General features: G+C 40.0%; 1 protein-coding gene across 1 annotated transcript; it reads right to left on the reverse strand.

Moving 5' to 3' along the window:
• Positions 1-5,792: 5,792 nt before the first annotated feature.
• Positions 5,793-14,574, reverse strand: LOC126276633 (calcineurin B homologous protein 1). Its single transcript, XM_049977292.1, has 5 exons — positions 14,466-14,574; positions 14,244-14,316; positions 13,881-14,144; positions 10,321-10,414; positions 5,793-6,299 (listed from the first exon to the last, which is right to left on the reverse strand). The coding sequence occupies exons 2-5, from the start codon at positions 14,308-14,310 to the stop codon at positions 6,155-6,157; spliced, it is 570 nt and encodes a 189-aa protein (XP_049833249.1). The 5' UTR covers positions 14,311-14,316; positions 14,466-14,574; the 3' UTR covers positions 5,793-6,154.
• Between the last annotated feature and the right edge of the window lie 6,868 nt (positions 14,575-21,442).

Here is a 21,442-nt window from a genome sequence, read left to right on the forward strand (position 1 = left end):
GAGTTTTCTGTGTGCTGTTTTACTACTATGTATACAGACCTCCAATTATGCAAAAGATTCAAAATGGCTGTGAATAATGTATTGCAGGATGGCAACAAGTGGAACCATTTGCTGGAGTGTATGTGAAATGTTCACAAACTTATGTCTAAGTAACCTAACTGAATCCTTAAGAAGATCACTCATTTGGAACCAGGGCAAGATCAAATTAAGGTTTCCTCTGCACATTTCTCATAGGCATTGGTGATGTGAAATTAAAGAATATAGTTGTAAATCTAGGCGTTGGTATTTTTTGGAAAAATCATTCAGCAATAGAAAAAGGGAAAAGAGACGAACATTCTTCCTCAGAATGAAATAATTTAACAGGGTGAAATTTTCATTTATTTGACATGGTTGTGAAGAATGCAACTGTGGCTGCAGTACATGGTGTGAGTTCACACTGTGAAATAATTACACCAATTTAGGTGAAGAAATGTTTTTAGTGCATCTGGATTTACTTCCACACTCCTGTTCTAGTGTAGTGGTTACTACGAGGGGTGTTCAGAAAGAAACAAGACAGAGTCTGGAATGCACAAACCGGTGACAAGAGGCTAATATCATGGCGTGTGTAACAAGGTGTGGTTCTGACCAGAGCGTGGAAGTTCACAACCTGTTGCTAGAGGGCATGTGTGCACATCATGCGACTATACAGAGCTAGCAGCAGCATGCATCAATCGTCCAACACTGCCAGTCGCATTGCAAACAGTGACATGGAGGTGTCAAAAGAAGAGCATAGAGGTGGTGTTCATTTTCTGACAGCGGGAGGAGGAGGAGGAGGAGGGGGAGGAAAGGACATTCATGGATGACTGTCACAAGTGTACTGCAGACACTGCATGACTCTTGCAAGGGCCAAGGCATGGCACAAGCGCTTCAGGGAAGGATGGGTGGTGTTAGCTGATGATGCACGGTCTGGAGCACCATACTGCATTACCAGCGACATCGTCCAGCTGGTGAGTACACTCATTACCCAGGACTGCTGAGTGAAAGTGAAAGCCATAGCCACCGCAGTCGGATTGAGCGTTGGAAGTGATCACACCATCAAGAAGGAATGACTGCACATGTGCAAAGTGTGTGGCCAACGGGTGCCCCCCCCCCCCCCCCCCCCCACCCACAGTCTTCGACCACACCAGGAAGCATGTCGAACAGCCCAAAGTCTCGCTCATCTGCAGCACTATGCTTGGGTCAGGGAATGTGTTCCTGGCATGAGTGGTAGCTGTAGATGAGTCATTGTGTCATCACTTCAAACCAGAATCAAAACGACAAAGTCTCCAGTGGAAGCATCCAAGTTGGTCACCACCACCACAAAAAGCAAAGGCCATCCACACGAGTGCAGGAAAGGTGCTGACGTTCTTCTTTCATCCCAAGATGGCTCCTTCTGAGTCATTTCCTACAGCACAGGACAATAGTGAATGCCCCATGCTACTTGCAAACCTTGACCACCCTTCACCAAGAGATCAAATCAAAATGACCAGGCAATCTCACCCATGGGGTCATTCTGCTCCACAACAATACAAAGCTTCATACGTCCAACAGTTGCAACACTGCTGCAGAAATTCAAATGGGAGGTTGTCGATTACCCTCCATACAGTTCAGACCTCTTTTTCCCTGCCATTACGCCATTTTTGGTCCCCTTAAAAAGGCTCTGAGGGGGCTAATGATGCACATCGGATGATGACACCCAGCTGTACGTGCGGAACTGGTTAACATCACGGCCCCAGGAATTTTATGAGAGAGGCATTCACTGCCTTAGGTCACAGTGGGACAAGTGTCTCACCAGCCAGGGACAATATTTCTAACATGCAGGTACTAGTTTCTGTAATTATGCCTGTGGATCGTTTCTTTTTGAACGCCCCTTATAAATTATGGTCCATAGCAGACACAGCCAGTAAAGTAGTGGAACAGGCTTGCAACTGGTTCACAATAAACAGCTTAATTTTAAATTCTACAAAATCTCTATTATGCTAGTCAAGAGAAATGAAAATAACTTCCAGGTACCGGAAATAGAGATAAGTAAGTACACACTAAATGAAACGCCATGTATGAAACTTGGAGGCATCCAGATGGATAACAAGCTGAGATGTCACCATCCCTTGGGTAAGGTAAGCAACATGCTCACAAGGCAATGGTACAATCCAATATGTTGACACCTACTCTGGAATTTTTCAGCAGGGAAAATACACTGACAGAAATGTACTGCCAAAATTTTACCTGCTAAGGTGCACTGTGAGGTGGTGGTTTCTTTTTTAAATAGTTTTGCCGCACAAAGAACCACTTATGATAGTGGTTTTCACAGGTCTTCCTGCCTAGTGTGTGATCCGGTGAATAATCAGACACAGCTGTAATGAGACACCTTAGTGCCACATCTCCAAAGTGCATACATGCAAATTTTAAGCACTTACACATACCAAAAATGTCACAACTTGTTAATTTTCTGAATAACTTGCAGTTCATATTGACAGCTAAACTGTTGCTGATGTAAGTCTTGCACAAGTGAGCTGCAGAGGAAACAAAATTAAGGCAGTATATTATATTACATACAGGTAACATCAGACGGGACTTTAATTTGTTGACATTAAATGTTTTATAACATTTCTGCAGCACAGTTCTTACGACAAATTTTGAATAACACAAATTTTATTAGCATGATAAGTTTCTTGTTTATTACCTGTAGCAGTCAGAAAAATGCGTAGTATATGTTGCATGACGAAAACAAACCCTTCCTTACACTATCAGTTTTTGAGAAAATAATTTAATTGGATAGATAAAAAATCTACTAACCAAGTGGCAGCAGAAAACACACACAAAATAGGGTTGTAATTAGGCAAGCTTTCAGAGCCAGTGGCTCCTTCAGGAAGAAGGGTAAGGAAGAGGGGTGAAGGAAAAGGACTGGAGAGGTCTAGGACAAAGGGAAGCTTTCGGGAAAGGCACCCAGAACTGCAGGTCTTGGGAGACTTACTGTATGGGGTGACAAGGAAAGAGTGATTATTGGGGATTGCACTGGACGAGATTTGAAAATCTGAGAGCTTAAAGGTGGAAGACAGGGTAATGTGCAAGACAGAGATTACTGCTTAAACATCAAGCGTAAGTTAATAAGAGTGAGAAGTTTGTGTATTGTATGTAATGGGGGGAGGGGGCAGTGAAAAATAGACGGATAAGACAATGAAAGATGTAGCAAACTAAAATGTAGTGAAGAAAAGTATAGTTACCGTGAAGGAATGCCAAGACAGAAGAAATTAATGTAAATTAAGGCTATGTGGGCGGTAAGAACCAAGGACGTGTAGCACTAGTTCCCTCCTGTGTTCTGAGAAACTCAATTTGGGGGGGAATCCAGATGGCACGTGTGGTGAAACAGGCACCGAGGTCACAATTGTCATGCTGTAGAGCATGCTCTGCAACAGGATATTGCATGTGGCAAGTATACACCCTCTGCCCATTTCCATTAATCCTAATTGATAATTTGGTGGTAGTCATGCCGATGTAAAAGGCCAAACAGTGTTAATATAACAGCTGGTATATGACGTGGTTCTCCCTTTGATAGTACATGTTTTGCCAGTTGCAGGGCTGCTACAGGGTGGTGGTGGTGGGTGCATAGGGCAAGTCTTGCAGCAGGGATGATCATCAAATTGATGACATTTTTACCATATAGACTCATGGTGTGCCACCCTATCACACATATATATATATATATGTGTGTGTGTGTGCGCGCGCGCGAGAGTGTACACCTGTCCTTTTTTTCCCCTAAGGGAAGTCTTTCCGCTCCCGGGATTGGAATGACTCCTTACCCTCTCCCTTAAAACCCACATCCTTTCATTTTTCCCTCTCCTTCCTTCCTGACGAAGCAACTGCCAGTTGCGAAAGCTCGTAATTCTGTGTGTGTGTGTTTGTGTGTTTTGTTCATGTGCCTGTCTGCCGGCGCTTTCCCGCTTGGTAAGTCTTGGAATCTTTGTTTTTAATATATATATATATTCCTGGAAGGTTCTCTTGTGTATTCTGGGATATTTGTATAAAGAGCACCACTCTTCATCCAGGAGTTCAGTTCTGTTCTGGCTGTGTGTTGGTGTCCATAATAAATGTGCTTTCAGTACAGTGTGTTGTACTCAACTGAGGACCCTCCTTTCAGATTTGGCCTTTATTCTAGTTACAATGTGACACTGGTGAAGCACTTCAAAACATTTACATGCAAGTTTGAAAAATCAATATAACAAGATATAACAAAAGCCAACAAGGTCTGGCACTTGATGAATGGGGTTGCAGAAGACATACACCAAGCTTTTATGGTAAACAAGGTCACAACACTTGAAGAGGTCATCTGACTACTTTCATATATGGCTTTCCGGACGTCATGTCAGCAAACCTCAGGTGAGCCGAGTTGATCACCTCTTCCCCGTGTCTCCCATTCCTTCAGTCTGTATACCCTCCTCAGTTCACATCACGTCATTGTACACTGCAATACTAGTGCTTGTGTTACAATAATGCCCCGTGTTCCAGCTGCATTCCTTTTTACCACACACCAGCTGCCTTCCTCCAGCCTAACAGCTTGTCTGAACACCTGGAAGCACATCATTGTATTGACAAAGCTGCCTTAGGGATTGCACTACAGTCAGTAACTGGTGATATATATGTAGAACATGGACATTTCACTATGGACTCTTCATTTCTTTTGATGAAAATAATACTTACTATAATTTTTAAAAAATACTCTTACATAATAACTAGTACAATGAGGGAAGAACAGGTGCACTAGAACTTGTATTCTACCTCAGCAGCCATTTATTGATTCTTCACAATGTAGCTCACTTTAAGATAGATGATTTTCTTTTGATGAAAGTTTACAAGTCTCAGTATACAGGTAGTCAAGTCAAAATGTCTGCACTTCATAGTGTTTCACTCTCCCAATCAACTGCAGCCACTAAAGTGTATGCAATAATACAGCACTGACTAGCCACAGTTTGGAATCTAACACTTGTTGAGTTCCTGAGATGTCTAGCATTAGCACCACCTTAGCTTATAGAACAATACAAATGTGACATTACCTTACAGCTTGTTGCTGAAGTCTAGATTACCTACAGCTGCCAGGGTCCAATGCTAACAGAAATAACAATAAGGAAACATTCAGCCCGTAGTAAATCTGAGTGGAAAAGGCCTAAAAATAGTGTGTGGTCAGATGTGGTTGTGTGGCAGCAGGCTCATATAGCTATTACAATGAAATACGAGCAGTCTTAAAAACCAACAGAATAAAGGAGCTAAAGGAAGACACTGCAATCCCCCGTATTTTGTGAGTCAACTAGCAAAATGAAATACCCATCTGGGGGTCTATGCTCTGAATGATGGCAATTAATACCTAGTAGGTGATGAAAGAACCCACTGAATTCTGGCTGTGGCATGAGAGTAATCTGTAACATAGCACACGGTCTACGTATGTTTGAAGGGGATAATTTGATCGAGTCAGTGACAGACCGATTGCAACCATAGCCTGGTGACTATGTACGCACCAATACTTAATGCATTCTGCCATTTTTAACACACTTTTTCGTTGCACAAACTAAAGCTGCAACTTCTACCCAGTTAACAAGAAATCCATATTCCACTTATGTTGCACATTAGTGTTTAATACTATCACATACTCAGAATTATTGTCATTGTGTAACTGCCCAAAGAAGCATATGAAGACACTAATAGTACTGCAGAACCAATTTTTAGAGAGAGAAAATTTTAAAATGTTAGTAGTTTTTGTTCAAAAGAGTAAAATAAACACACAACATTTTATAGAACTTTATATATCAAACAGCCTATTTCACAATTACATACCAGTAATACATTGTTCCCTCAGCTGGTCACTATGACCCTCTTATTACATATTAATGTACACTATATTACATTTATTCTGGTGCAACATTTAAATAAAATATTTGTACTGGATCTATAGCTACAACACAATCTTTACTACAAGATAAGATATAAATAACAATTCTATTGACAAGAAATTAAGTCATTAAGACTTAACTGAGTGTATATAGCATGTGTTACCCAGAAGACAACAAGAAAATCAAACCTATCCCAAAATTATTAAACAAAGTTACATATTCTCAGATGTTAAATGCACTGCATTTTTATGATCTCAATTAAGAAATCTAATCGACATCTTCTGTTCCACATCTGTCCGCTCCAAAGCCTTACAGAATTCTTCAAATGATATCATTTGGTCACCATTTTGATCAGCTTCTAAAATTGTACGTTCAGCAATACTTGTCAGTTGCTCTTCACTGCAAAATAAATTAAGTCAACATAAATGTCATGTAAACATAACAAATACTCTAAAGTCCATCATCACAGATTCCTGAAAGAAATCTTTATGCTTTAAGTATTATTTGTTAGCATGTTAAAGTAATATTTCCTTCTCTCATTGTTTGCAATATAAGTTTTTTACGTTAGAAGAGTAAATATTCTTATTTTACAGTACATGACCTGATCATGTCTCCTGGTGGGAAAGTACTCTGAAATGTAACTGATGAAAATAGTTTTCGTACAGATAGTTATTACTATTATAAATTATTAGGCAGTCAGCAACTATAATCCACATTCCTTAAATTCAATGAACAAATCTCTGAAAGTAGGTCATTGGTATCCTTAATTTTGGAGAGTGTATTTCGATCTATAAAGAAACAGCATAATTTATTATGACAAAGACAAGATGAGTAACTTTAAAGGCGAACTATAAGCTCATATGTAACTCTGGGCAACACCTTACTAACACTGAGTTAGAGACTAACACAAATTAATGATTCAGATGTCAGGAATATATGGAACTTGTGCACTTGCTATACTGAACCTAAATCAGAGAGTAATTAATAATAAAGCTACAAATTTCGATTAAACAATAGCTGAAAGGGAGTGCAGTGTACTGAGGAGGTGATGTGTGTCACAAAATAACACTGAGGATGATAAATACATACTTTTATGACAATAAGAAGCCCTCAACAACTCAAAACACGTGTCTCTGAAGACAAAGAACTATGGAATATTTAGTACAGTGAAGAATTAATAGACAGAAATGAAATGGGGCAGGGGAGGGGGTGGTTTGCAAGTGTGGTTGGTAAGGCTAATGAAATTTAACACATCAGGGGAAATAAGAATGTACTAAACTACAAATGCACCACAGACGTAAACATTATTACATTTTTTCAGTAAACAATGTGAGAAAGAGAATCATATATGCCATTGATGATCTCATCTTTAACCCCATTATCTTTTCGGTGCCAACATTTGAGGACCACATCACATTGGCAAAGGGAGTTACCCTAAATAAGGAAATCATTACTATGAAAGTGAGTGCGGAATGTGTTGTGTCCACAGAGCACTATGAAGAAATGAATAACTAGAACTGAACACACAAAACATACCTGGCAGTATATCAAATTCTTGTTGGGTTTCCAGCCAGATCAAATTTATCTGAGCACAATATTTCAGCAGTCCACTTGGCCACCATCATCAGGTGAGAAAAGCTACACTGCTCTCACCGATATCACTCGCAAATGACTGCACCTTTAACTGCATCAGAAGTACAACAGTGCATGCGCTAGATGCAGTGCGCACGAGCTCAGTCATTCCTGCTGCCCCCTGGTGCAAAAAGAGTTGTAGCACCTCCGATGGCGAATACTGTCAAAAACAATATGTCATTACAAATGATTATTCATAGCGGACCGATTCAGAAGCGGTTTTTTCTTATATCTGATAAAACAGGTTTCCACGTTTTACTTAGCGGGTATCTATTATTACGATTAATGATACTATCTGCTAGTCTGATTTTGACAGATTCTTTTAGAACACAATCACAATACCGCGAAGCATTTGCAACTACTTGCGCCTCATTATATAGCATCCTGTGTCCCTCTGTAATGCAATGCTCAGCCACCACAGATTCATCTGGTTGTAACCATTGTGTATGGCGATGATGTTCAATACACCTATAGTCATTGACGGTATGAATAGTTTGGTCAATGTAAATTTTACTGCACTCTCATGGTATTTTGTAAACACCAGACTTACTCAAACCTAAATCATCTTTGACAGAGCCAAGAAGTGCTCGAATCTTAGCTGGAGGACAAAAAACACATCTGATCTCATTTTTCTTCAAAAGTCTACCTAGTGGCGGACACATTCTCAGGAGACGGAATAAAAGACACAGACCTAAAGTTTGCTTCAGAAGGTTCGGGTAGAGGTCCAAACTCAAAAGCACATTGAATTTGTTGGTCCGTATAGCTGTTGTTATTGAACTCTTCCTTAAGATGTTGCGTCTCCAGTGGTAAATTTTCAGCATCCGAGACAGCATATGCTCGTTTAACCAAGGTCCAGACAACTCCTGTACATTGAAAAGGTGGATGGCAACAGGTAGCATCTAAATACCTGTCGGTATGAGCCAGTTTCCTGTAAACATTGCGTCTTGAGTTCCGTCTTCTTTCAATTAACTAGTACATCCAAAAAAGGTAACTTCCCCTCCTTTTCAATTTCCATCATGAAGTTGATGTTCACATGAAGACAATTAAAATAGTCCAATAACTGGTGCAAAGAGTCTATTCCATGTGGCCAAACAACAAACATATCGTCAACATATCTTGGGAAACATGAAGGTTTCAAAAAAGATATTTTCAAGGCCATATCCTCAAAGTCCTCCATAAAAATACTGTGTGAGTGCGGGAAAATTTACATTGGCCAAACTATTTGCTGTCAATGACAGGTGCATTGATCATCATCACCATATGCAATTACTCCAACCAGATAAATCTGCGTTGGCTGAGCATTGCCTTACAGAGGGACAGACGCAAGTAGTTGCAAATGCTTCGGAGTATTGGGATTGTGTTCTAAAAGAATCTTTCGAAATCAGACTAGCATATTTCGTCATTAATCATGATAATGGATACTCTCTAAGTAAAATAGTGGAATCCTGTTTTATCAGACATGAAGAAACAACGGCTTCCGAATCAGCTGGCTATGAATAATCATTTGTAACGATATATTGTCTTCAATTGCATTCACTACAAGAGGCGCTGCAACTCTCTGTGCGCCAGGGTGCAGCAGGAATGATTGAGTGCGTGCCCACTGCATCTAGCGCATGCGCTGTTTTACTTCCGATGCATATAAAGGTGCAGTCATTTGCGAGTGCTATCAGTTATATGTGACAGCAGTATAGCTTTTCTCATCTGATGATGGCGGCCAGGTGGACCGCTGAAATATTGTGCTCAGATTACAGTTTGATCCAGCTAGAAACCCGACATTTTAATGCATAGGGAAAGTCTACATAGTCACATACCTGGCAGTGTTGGTACTCTAAACTTCTTGTAAACATAAATGCTAAGGGACAGCTTCAGTGGCCCAAAAGAGAGCAACATGGGAACAGTAACAGCAGCCCAATGAGTCTACTTTTACACGGTTTCTTATCACATGAGTAACTCGTCTGAAGAGCAAAGGATCATGTAACTTTGACCATTTTTCTTTCTGCCGTAAAGCTCGCTCAAGGTCTTGTAACTACCATAACCTGACTTAACTCTCAGCGATCCCTGAAGCAATTAGCCTAGCTGAAAATAAATTCAGCAATGAAATACTTACTGGAATGAAGTCTATAGTTTTGTGATTAACTGTTTTCAGTTAATTATAACTGAAACAAGTGAAATATTTGTAGTGACCATGTTTGTGGTAAGAGTCATGCGCAAAACATAACAAACCTGACCATTGTTTTCAACCCCCTACTCCCCCACCATCAGTCAGTGAAACCAATTGTACATACAAAATACAGCATTTATTAATAAATGACAATACATCTTACAACAGGCTGCACAGTGACTTGTCTCCTACCTAATACCTGAAGGTGTAGCATCAAATCACCCTTATTTATTACCATTAGATCGTTGTAAAACCAGTAGTTATTTGTTAAGCTTGCTTGTAACCATTCCAATGCATACACTACAGTGAATTGTACTACAACAATTTACAACATTTAGCACCATCCAGCACTACAAAAGTTCCCAAACATTTAATTCAGAATCAAATGCCAAATAGTCATTCTGAAATTCTTTTTGCAAGCAATAACAGAAAATGTGGTTTATTGTTTGCATGTAAAATCCAGATTTACAGCCTGCCACATATATAAGAATAACTTAAAAAATTATGTTAGCTACAGCTGACATGCCACACTGGTTATGTTGTGTTGATTCTGTTAATTTCAATTAAAGACTAAGGCTTCAAATGGAGAAGAAAGCATAATAAACCTGAGAATTAACCACAACTCACCTTATGTTTGCTCCTACCATCATATGAAGAATGGCTAGTAATTCATCCCTAGATATTTTTTCATCATTATCTAAATCGTACATTTTGAAGGCAACTGAAAATCAACAAACATTACAAAAATTAGCATTCCAAAAGTAAAATCTTATTTTGATTCTAAAATGTGGTACATGTCATTTCTGACAACAATTTACAAACATTACCCTAATATTTAATCAAACATTTTAGTATCGCTGAGTTTCTAACAATCATAACTACAGGATTACCGCAAAGTCAGATCCCACCCACCAGCTTTGACCAATGATATCAGCCTTAATTAACAATCATAGTAAACTCAAAATTAATTTAGGTTGCTACCCTCCCCTCCACAAACACAAAAATCACTCCAAAAAACCACACCACCCAAACCAATGCTCCCCTCTTCCAACCACCACCATCCTCCAATACTCATCCCTGACAAAGTACCCAGATAAAAAAAAAACCAAATAAAACATATACACAACATTCACCACTTCAGAACAACACAAACCACAAAAATGAATAAAACCTACACACCCACACTAACCTTACATCCCCTCCCCCTCCTGCCAAAAAACCACCCGAGCCCCATGCAACACAACTAGGCAACCCCCCTATGCCACCCCCCCCAAAAAAAAAAAACAACCTTCAGCCTATACATTTTACCTACCAACTTCACGAAAGCTTTGGAAGGACAGTAATTATTACACAGTTTTTCACCAACAATACTTATCACGATGAGACTGCAGAGTCTAAATGCATCCGTTTTTCCTTCCTACAACAGATTTAACAGCCCACAATGACCCTCTACTGTGTTAGTACATGCCCCCAGCACATAATATTTAAATTCCAAACTGATTAGCTGTCATACCTACAACCCCTATGACCCACATCCTTGCCAGCAGAGAAACAGTCAAATTATTTCAGACTACTCAACACATTGCTCAATTACCCCACCAAAACTTCTTTAGCCTGTTGGTCCACAATCCTAAAAGTAACATCCAAACCTGTCCTTCACCCCTCCTGCTGAAACAACATACCTCCCTCCTTCCCATCCCCGATACCCATAAATGCTCCCTCCAATGCTCCACCTTACTGAACTGTGACACAATGATTTCAACACCCACCTTCCACCCCAAAGACCACTACACTTAAACTCACTAGATACTGCATGACAGAACATATACCACTCCAACACACCTCTCTCTCTCTCTCTCTCTCTCTCTCTCTCTCTCTCTCTCACACACACACACACACACACACACACACTTGAGCCAGGAACCTCCTGTTATAGATAACTGCATATTATCTTTCTAGCCCCTGGTCCAAGAAACTCAACAACATTAGTTGCCCACCTTAGCAATCAGCCCAAACAAAAATGTAATGATACAACATGGAGCTTAATTTCACAGTTGGATACATATCTATAAAAAACGATGAAAACATAAAATTCAATTTAACAGAAGAACAAATAGCAAATAAACTGACAACTCAGAAACCAAAACCAGATAGCCTTCAACTACCAAAATTCAAAATACTCACTCATAAAACAACAAACTCTGAAACAACAGACTGCAAGCAACGAAATATTTCACCATGGCAAACCTCCAAGAATTCAATACATCGTTACATATCACAGACTCAATCCCATACAACTGTAACATTACTACAAACCAAATCACAAAAACATCCAATACCAGCGCGCGCCACCCCTTACTACAACACGCCCCCTACAAACAATCTACTTCAAATACGCCACAACACAAGACAGTTATGTTACAGGCCAAAGTTGATGAGTAGAATTGCAGGAAACGATTGATCCAAAACTACTCAGCCTGTAAACACTAACATATCACTTAATGTCTAAAGGATATAGCATCTGATGAAGGTCCACCTGAGTTTATCGCAAAACAAACAGTTGTGCATGAAATTACCAAAGATGTTTTAATTAGTCTTCTGAAGAGAGAAAAAAAGAGGTTGGAGTAAATAATTCACTTAGCAGCCATGGTTTGCTGGAAAAGGTAAGGTCCAATAATTCGTCTTGCACTAAAGAAGCACCACACCTGTTTTCACATGTTAATGGATAGTCTTTTGTAATAACTAAAGAAGATTTTCAGAACTGCCATTAATTTTTCTACTTTCTTACATACCCAACCATACTTCAGAGGAAAATACTATTCCCACAAACTCCTAATCAAGGACATACAAAAACCAGTTGCAATTCTAATATCTATCAGACCGTCTCTGAATTCACTGAATGACGAACTACCGTCACTTAGTAAGGTTTCAGTTTGCGTTTGTGCACTGTTGTGATCAGTGTCCACTGACACCATACTGTAGAACTAAGTAGTGTAAAGTGATTTTCTCTGACATCCAAAGCCACCTCTAACTGGTGTAATTCAGCTAACACTGACAACATTTGCCAATCTGAAGCCCAAGCCACAGTGCAATTGGCATTCGGAGTCTGCGTCCCTGGCTATAGCACTTGTGGCTTGTGCGAAACACTCCGCATACCACACTAATAATCCAAGACTATCAAGCATCTTTACCTTTTGTGGTCACAACACTTCACCTCTGGTTATCTAAAAAATAACATGGGCTTAACAGCCATTGACCCTATTTAAAATTTCAGTTAAAAAATTAAATCATTTTGCCAATGTTATGGCACAATATATGAATACTTATTCTAACCTTTTCACACTTAATTGTGAATTGTGTGCGGAAATGGCAAAATGAACTATCGTAACTTTCAAAGTAACTAATTTTCCACAGTTCCTCTGCCATTCATTCAATGCAGTTTTCAGCATGCCTACTGTAGCTAAAAGCAGGGGGTGTGGGCTCAGAAGATTATGCAAGAGGAAAGTAGTCCTACAAAGATTTCAGCAAATAGTTAATAATTCACTCTTCATAGAACTGTTGGACCTGGTTCCTCATTTCAACTGAACTGTAAGAATGAGTCTTGAGGAAGTTCATTTCTAATTGCTGTATTATTTTGCTGAAAGATAAAGGTGGAAGCTTCCAAGAGCAGATACAACATTATTGTAATGATCCAGCTAAAAAACCTGTCACTGTCTACAGGCTTATTTTTGTCATTAATCATGTGAATGTCATTTAGGACATCCATAGTCTGACAGAAAATTTTCAAGAATGAATTAATATAACTTACACTACTGCAAGATTACTGCTTGTTAGTCTGCTTGGCAGATGGAAATACAGCTAGAGTTGTGTGTCCAAGAAACCCTGAGTACAGATCAAAAGTTTCTGTGGGCTCCCCAATTCCTAAAGATTCTCAAACACTTCTAGAGAAACTAACTTAGGTCTAGGAAGTGAAACATTATGTATCATAAAACTTATTTCGATACTTTTCAGTCAATGAGCCACATTCAGTTGTAAGCAATGTTTTCATTACGACAGTCAAGTTGTACAGGCACAGTAATCAAACTACGAATATATGAGACATTCACACAGACTGCAGGATTATATGCCTTTTTCTAGAAATATACTCCTTATTGCCTTATGAGCCTATACGCCACTAGGTTACTCACACTTCAGCTTCTGCTCTCTCGAATTTAGCTTATTGTCTCGACCTTTTTTAATCGGCCGGAAGTGTGCTAGAACTTGCATGAACTGCAGAAAATTGACGCGATCGCTGCAGCCCTCTTCAAAAAATGCATGCACGATTCTGTCGCCAAGAGGATTGATTGCCAATTCCGGTATTCGAAGAAAGTCTTCCCTGCTTAATGTTCCGCAGTCACCGCGGTCTAAACTTGTGAACCTGCTGTACAATCTCTCAATCTGGTGGGGAGTAACTGAAACATAAAGGAAATTAAATTAGATTGCGATAGCAAATTAGCGGGAATTATCAAAATATGATGTAGAGGTGTGAACTCCATGACAAACATACTCACATCCAGTTTCTTCTTGTATCTGCGCGATCTCCTCTTCCCTCAAAAGAAGCGAAGATCTGTTACCCATGACTAGCTGATGGCAGACGACACAAACAAACAGAAAGATGTAGAGATATTATAGTCGACTATTCCAAATCTTACTAAAGAAAAGTGGAACCTCTAGCCCTTCATAACGGCACATTAAAATGACAAAAAAACTGAAACAAAAAAAACTCTACTAACCACACCTCCACAGCACACAGTTTAAATGCCACTCTCACAAATTGTGCCAAAAACAAAGATGATCTGCAGTCGACACACTTACACTTTGACTAAGTCGATCGTATAGTGTAAGGTCGATAGACGCCGGATTATACCCTTCGACCATAAATATCTATGGTCGAAGGTTATACCACGACAGCATGTTTGGGAGCCACATTGGCTTCACAGTAGCGACACTCCGTCTGGTTTTTCTTATCTACAGACATAGCATCACGCCAAGCGGCCAGCAAGTAACACTTCTGAGTACGATAGTGGATGAAGGTTAATACAATCGTTTATACTAATTTTCAACATAGTTTTAACTATTAGGAACGTGTGTACTGCCATAAAAATCGACAATGACTAAAAATGACACTACATTTGTCGTTTTTTAATTTCCTAAGAACTACGGGAGGTATGGACTGTACATTACAGGGCAGTTTATACACTTTTTTCTTGTAAGATACGGGTACCTGCTGAAGAATATAATTTTCCTTTAATAACAATAAAATAATATCTGACCTTTTGCAGAAAGTAGTCTTATATACCGACATAACAACGTGAAGTTTTGTCCGCTACACATAAAACTCAATTCACTGAATGTGGAGCATATGAAACTTACATGGAATGTAATATGTACTGCATAAGTCACCACACCTGTAGTGGAAGGAAAAATCGCACATACGTCACAATAAAACATCAAAAAGCAATAAAAAATGTTTCGCATCTGAGTACCACAAATGGCGATAATTTCCAACATACTTGCTTTGAAAGGAAAATCAGTTACATTTACAAAAATATCTGTCTATCAAAAAGTCGATTGAAGTATAAGAGTGTATGAATCATTAGACTCCATAAAATAATTTTTATGTGTCAGGGAAAGTACCTATCACAGTAAGAGACAAGAACAGAAATATATGCTGTACGAAATATGTACACATTTTCTCTCGCTGTAAGCGAAGTAAGCTGCAATTATGCACATATTCAAAAGCATTTCTTCATGAATAAGTTGTACCTTATGTCACTGAATCAGTGAAATTCAGGTGGTTTTACATTTATTTCACGACAGTTCATGAGCCTTGGTAACTCACTAATGCAAAGAACGCAAAAATGTAACATTTATTTCATTAATTAAGTAGAAAAAATAATTAAAACTTTCATTATCCTAACGACACATATCACTGTCCGCTTTCTTACTGCTTGGAGTGCAAGTATCGCTCCATCTGTCAAACGGTAACAACTTTTACACCAGACAGTGTAGTGACTGTTATGTTAGACTGTGATGGGGGCCATGATTGTACCATAACCTATCTACACAAGCAAATATACCACAACTTTGCACTGGTTGGTCTCGCAGACTGAACATCTCATTGCACAATAAAAACGAAGCTGTTTTTCTCTCTAAAATCCAGTTGTCCATTTAACACAAGCACATAAGAATGAATCACTGATATTCCCATTTAAAATGCCACAAATTAAATTTTACCAAGTGTGGTATATTATAAAACTCGGAAATGCAACATTGTGCAGAAAGCAGAAATCAAATGTGTAGTGCTGAACTGTATAGGCAGTGATGAAGATGAATAATCATAAAATACAAACACAATATAGCATACTTTTATCAACGAAAGGAGCGTACACTTCAGAAGCCTCCAAACCCAACAAAGTCTTAAGGCAAACTAACAGTCAGAAAGTTTTGCATGAGGTCCTTGTCAACTCCCAGTGATGAAACTGCACAGAGATGGGGAGGTCTTTCGGGCTTCTTGTCATCTGCAGCAGAGTAGTGATTGGGAGGTGATGTATGCAGGATGGCGTACAGGTGGCAGTCATGGAAGCAGGCCAGAAGGCAGTGCGGGTGGCTGTAGCCTGTGTGTGTGGTGAGGTCTGAGGTTGAGGAGTGGTGGATATGTCACCAGAGCCAGAAGCTGCCAGTGAAGATATGAGATCTGTCAGAGGCAAGTGTGGGGCCATGATAGTGATGATACCTATAACAGAAAAGTTGCAGGGAAAAGTGGCAGTATCAGTGTCGTGTGGTAATATGATGCTCTTAAGGAAATGCACTACAATGGAGCCATCTGCAGTCTGACAATCTGCATGCTGACATTCAATGAGAAGTTAATTGTCTGTGAGCTGTATTTAGATTCTTTGGGAAGGAAATTGCGGACATCCAGTCACAATTCAGAGGCTGGCGCTGGTAGTGGGAGGGTTGAAATAGGTAGATCTACAGGGTACAGGAGATATTTATGATGAATAATCTCTCAATCCATATACTCTTTATAACACTTTTATTGATGATATAAACCAACACTGTTCAACAACTGAACCCTGCAAAACCATCAGACCAACTGTCAGTCAAGGAATTTCCTGTGTGGGACTCAGGATCATAACCAGAAAAGTTACTTCATGGAGCATTGTTCCCGTGCAGCACAGTCAGGGAAGCTGCATGAAGTATCGAGACAGTGAGATTGCATGGACACAAGGAGACTTCCTGGGTGCAATGTCATCTTCAGTGATGAGGATGTCGGGCAGTGAGATATGCTGGATGATTTATAGATGATACTCATAGAGCTGAGCAAGTACGCAGTCGGGCTGGCCAAAGGGTGAGTGTGTGGTGGCTTCAGGGTGAGCTCAACTGAAATGTGCATTGCAACGGCAGGATGGCTGTCGGTGGTGGCGTGGGGTTCATCAGAAGTAAAAGTGGTGCTATAGTTGTGAGGATACCTTCACTAAAAATGCGAGATGTGAGGGAGGCAGCATTGACATCATGTGGCAACCTTGGGAGTTGAATGGAGGGGAGGATGTAGGGCATGTGACACTGTGTCATCTCTTAAATTATAAAGTGTTGATCTGCAAGATCATTGTGAACAAAGACTCTATGTAAGGAGTGTGGGAGGGTTGGTGGTATATTGAGGCATGCTATGAGGCTAATGGAACAAAGTCACATAGGTCTGAGGGTTTTTGAAGTACGAAGTCTGCTAGGAGTTATAGCGTCTTCAGTCTAGAATTTCGACCAATGAGGCTCCCAGGTATTGTTTGTGTGCTGTGCAAACTCCCAGGAGAACCCACAGAAGCGCCTCTGCCTGCTCTGGTATGTTGGGTGTACATGGGGCAGCCAAAGCATGAGATCCATGCTCTGGCAGTAGATTTTAGTTGTGTTGCTTTGACCCATCATGTGACCTGATCAGTCACTGAGAGGACATAGTGAAAGCCATCGGAGATGGGTAGTCGGTCAATGACATCAACATGTACGTATTAAAAGTGCCCTTTTGGAAATTGGAGGTTGCACGTGACACAGGATACACACACAAGACCAAACTATACAGTGTCTCTTTACATTCGATCACATCGACCTGTTGGTCACTAGTTGAGTGGTTGGGCGAATTCTTGGATGCGCTAAATTATGGACATATTCGAATATAACACAGAGAGATCGTTGAAGTACGCGAGGCTGTATTCGATTTTTTTGTGAGACAGCTTAAAGTATAGTGTGGGTCACTCCCAGAATAGGCTGAGATTCAATCCATAGTTTCGTGGACGATTCGTGAATGAGTGCTTGTAGTTGTTCATTGTGTTCTTGTGCCTCAACAAACTGATCGTATTTGAGGGTAGATGACAAGGCGCAGATGTGTGAAAATTAGTCTGACACTAGGTTCTCTGCATCTTTGACATGGCTGAGGTCCTTGTTAAACTAGGCAACATATTATAAATGCTGAAATGGTTGGGAGTAGGCATTTCTGAGTGGGTTTCAGGCAGAACCAATGAGTGGATTGTGATCAATGTAGGTAAGTGGAGGGATTCTTCTACATTCTGTCATGTACACATGCTGTGCTGTGGGACGATCAGTATAGTTGACAATTATCACAATTCATATGCCACAATACAGACACATTAATTGTCCCAAGACGACCAGTTTCAACAATCTTATGCTGTTGTCATCTAATCTAAGAGAAAAACAGAGATAATAAGGGGAGGGCGGTGGTGGGAGACTACAATTCATATAATGGATATATGAAATATACAACATTCCACATACCTTCTGGAAATTGCTTTAAAACTGCTGTGTTACATTACATGAAGTCAAAGCATAAAAAGTAACTGGTAAAACTGTGTGTATTTATCGACTGGATTTTTGTCAAGGTATGTATACATGGAGAGTGATTTTTATGCATTGACTCCATGTAATGTAACATGGAAATTTATAGCAATTCCCAGAAGTTACTTGGAATATTGTATAGTTTATGCATCTGCTGTGTGAATTGTATTATCTCCCCATCCACTTGTTATCTTTAGTTTCCTGTTAGGTCAGATGATGGCAGCATAAGACTGTTGAAACGAATCGTCTTGGAGCAATAAATGTGTCTGCACTGTGATTGCGGTGTACGAATTGTGTCCATTGTGTTCTACATATTGTATGAAGTAGCATACTGCTTGGTAGAGCGCCAGTAACTCCCTGTCATGGGCAGACCCCTTGGTTTGTGGTGACGTTAGCTTGCATGAAAAGAAACAGGGTGGCTGCTGCACAATCCACACTTCTTGTTGCGGCACAGTTCTAATAGCGCTGTCGCTAATGTCTGCTGTTATGAAGAGCTAGGCATCAGGGAGTGGGTGTCCCAAAGTGAAGGCCTGGGAAAGGCAGTCTTTAATGCTATAGAAAACGGATTTCATCTCGTTCATCAACGTGAGTTTGCGTTTGCTGATGGTATTCTCGCCAACTAGGGCTTGTGTTAGGGTGCTTGCATGAAGCTGCTTGTGGGAGGTGTCTTCTGTAGAAATTTATCATACCTAAGAACCGACGTAGATTTGATATAGATTTGTGGAGCAGGCAGTTGTTGGATTGTCTCTATACATTGTGGTGTGCGGTGGATGCCTATTGCACTGACTGAGTGTCCAAGGAAAATGATTTCTTTGAATCGAATTTGACATTTGTTTTCATTTATTATGATGCCATCGTTAGAGAGGGTGTCGAAAACTTGAGGTGCTTTTTGTGAGATTCATAATCTGGTGAGAAAATTAAAATGTCATAGCAGAATGAGAATTTGAAGAGTAAACCATCAACAAAGGGTTGTCATATTTATGATGTATTCTTAAATCTGTAAGGCAGAAACATGGATTCGGACAGACTGTTTTGTATACGTTAACTGGACACAAAAGTAATTGTAGGTAAGCTACTGTACAGTCAATGACACTAAAAACAGAGGCGTTTACTAAATGATGGAGAAGTCCTAGATATTTGGTACCAGGTAGCTGTCCCTAATGGTACAAGCATTGATGATTCTGTATCAGCATAAAACCTGAGGGATCTGTTCTTTCTTGGGACCAGTTTTATGGGAGAAGACCAGGAATTTTTGGAGGGGCGAACTATCTCCTTGTAAGAGCTCATACACTGCCGATTTGGCGGCTCCAAGTTGGTCTGGCATTAGTTGACGTGGTCTATGTGGTGATGCTCTTGTGGACTGTTCCATTCATAATAGCTCACTGTCTGAACCATTCTGGTGGGAGGCCACATGATTTGGTAATAGGTGGGCAAGTGAATAGTGCAGTACTGACCTCTCTAGTGGTTTCCAGAAGCTGTAGTTGTGAGTATCTCTGTGGATAGTGATAGAGATGTCGGCAAGATGATAGAAATGGGTGTAGGTTATTTATCTAGCCAGTTGAGGTGTTGCTGCTTTGCGCAGACTTCATGCTTGCCATCTTGAATCCTATGTTGGATGATGTTGTTATCATATCATAGATGAAAGTTTGTTTCACACATCTCAGAGCAGAACTGTCGAACAAGTTTAATATGGTTGATAGTGTGGAAGCCTTACTGAAGGAGCTGTTGACCATTGGATGTGTCTATGGGAAGTGGGGGTTGGTGCGAGAAGTAGATCATATCGTTACATTGGGCTGCTGAAGGGGCATGGCTGACAGTGGCTGCAGTGGAGGAGGTGCAGCCTATTTGAGAATGCCGTTTGTAAGGTCTAGGATCAAATGGAAGTGCCAGAGAAAGTCTGATTCAGCTACATTCACAATCATAAGTGTACAAGTGAATTTTTCATTGAGACCGAGGTCTACCATGCAGACTTGTGAACTGTAAACTCCGATTGTGGATTTATTTGCTTCACAAAGCTGAAAGGAAACATGGGATGGTGTTTGAGCTGGTGAGGGGGGCAGCAGTGCTGTACAAAAAGTCTGTTTTCGTGGAGCGGCAGGGAGAATGCAGTTCGTCGATGATGTCATGGGTATCGAGGTGACTTATAAACCTTGCGTGGGAGTAGTTTGGGAAACTCTATGGAGGACGGCAGCTACAGATGGAATCGGCGTATGTTGTATGATACCAACCAAAATGATTTTGTGGAAGATAGAGTGATCGGTGACATGTTGCAGAGTAATAGAAGGAACATAGTTGACCATGTTTTATGCAGGCATGGGTGTGGCGTTGATGACATTGACATTGACATTGACATTGCCAGATACAGAGCAACCATATACAATAATCATGATAGTCTGTCTGTGGCTGCTGGCTTTTCTCGTTTTGTTCTTTCCATTTCCCACACCACTTGTGCCAAGGTCATCCATACAAACACATGTTGAAAACCCAAAGTGGATTCCCAACTTTCTTAGGTACCTTGTCACAAGGAATTTACAGTTTTAAAGAACCTATGAATATTATAGTCCATAAGACAATAAAAAACATTCATTACAGTGCTCCACAATATCTACCTCTTAATTTACTTTTTACAGATTGTCAAAAACGCTTAAAACAGCCATACAAATAGCTAATTATAATGTAATTTTGAAAACGTCGATATTTTTATTAATCGATTTTAGCAGCCACTGATTAATTGAAAAAACATTAAATTTTTTTGATGAAATTTATGCTATTATGTTACATATGCCCCACATTTCGTTGAACCATCCTTTAAGAAACACTTCAAAGAAATATTTCTTTGGACAACATGGAATCATTAGTTACTTTA

The sequence above is a fragment of the Schistocerca gregaria genome, chromosome 1 (assembly GCF_023897955.1).
Source record: "Schistocerca gregaria isolate iqSchGreg1 chromosome 1, iqSchGreg1.2, whole genome shotgun sequence".
NCBI lineage: Eukaryota > Metazoa > Arthropoda > Insecta > Orthoptera > Acrididae > Schistocerca > Schistocerca gregaria.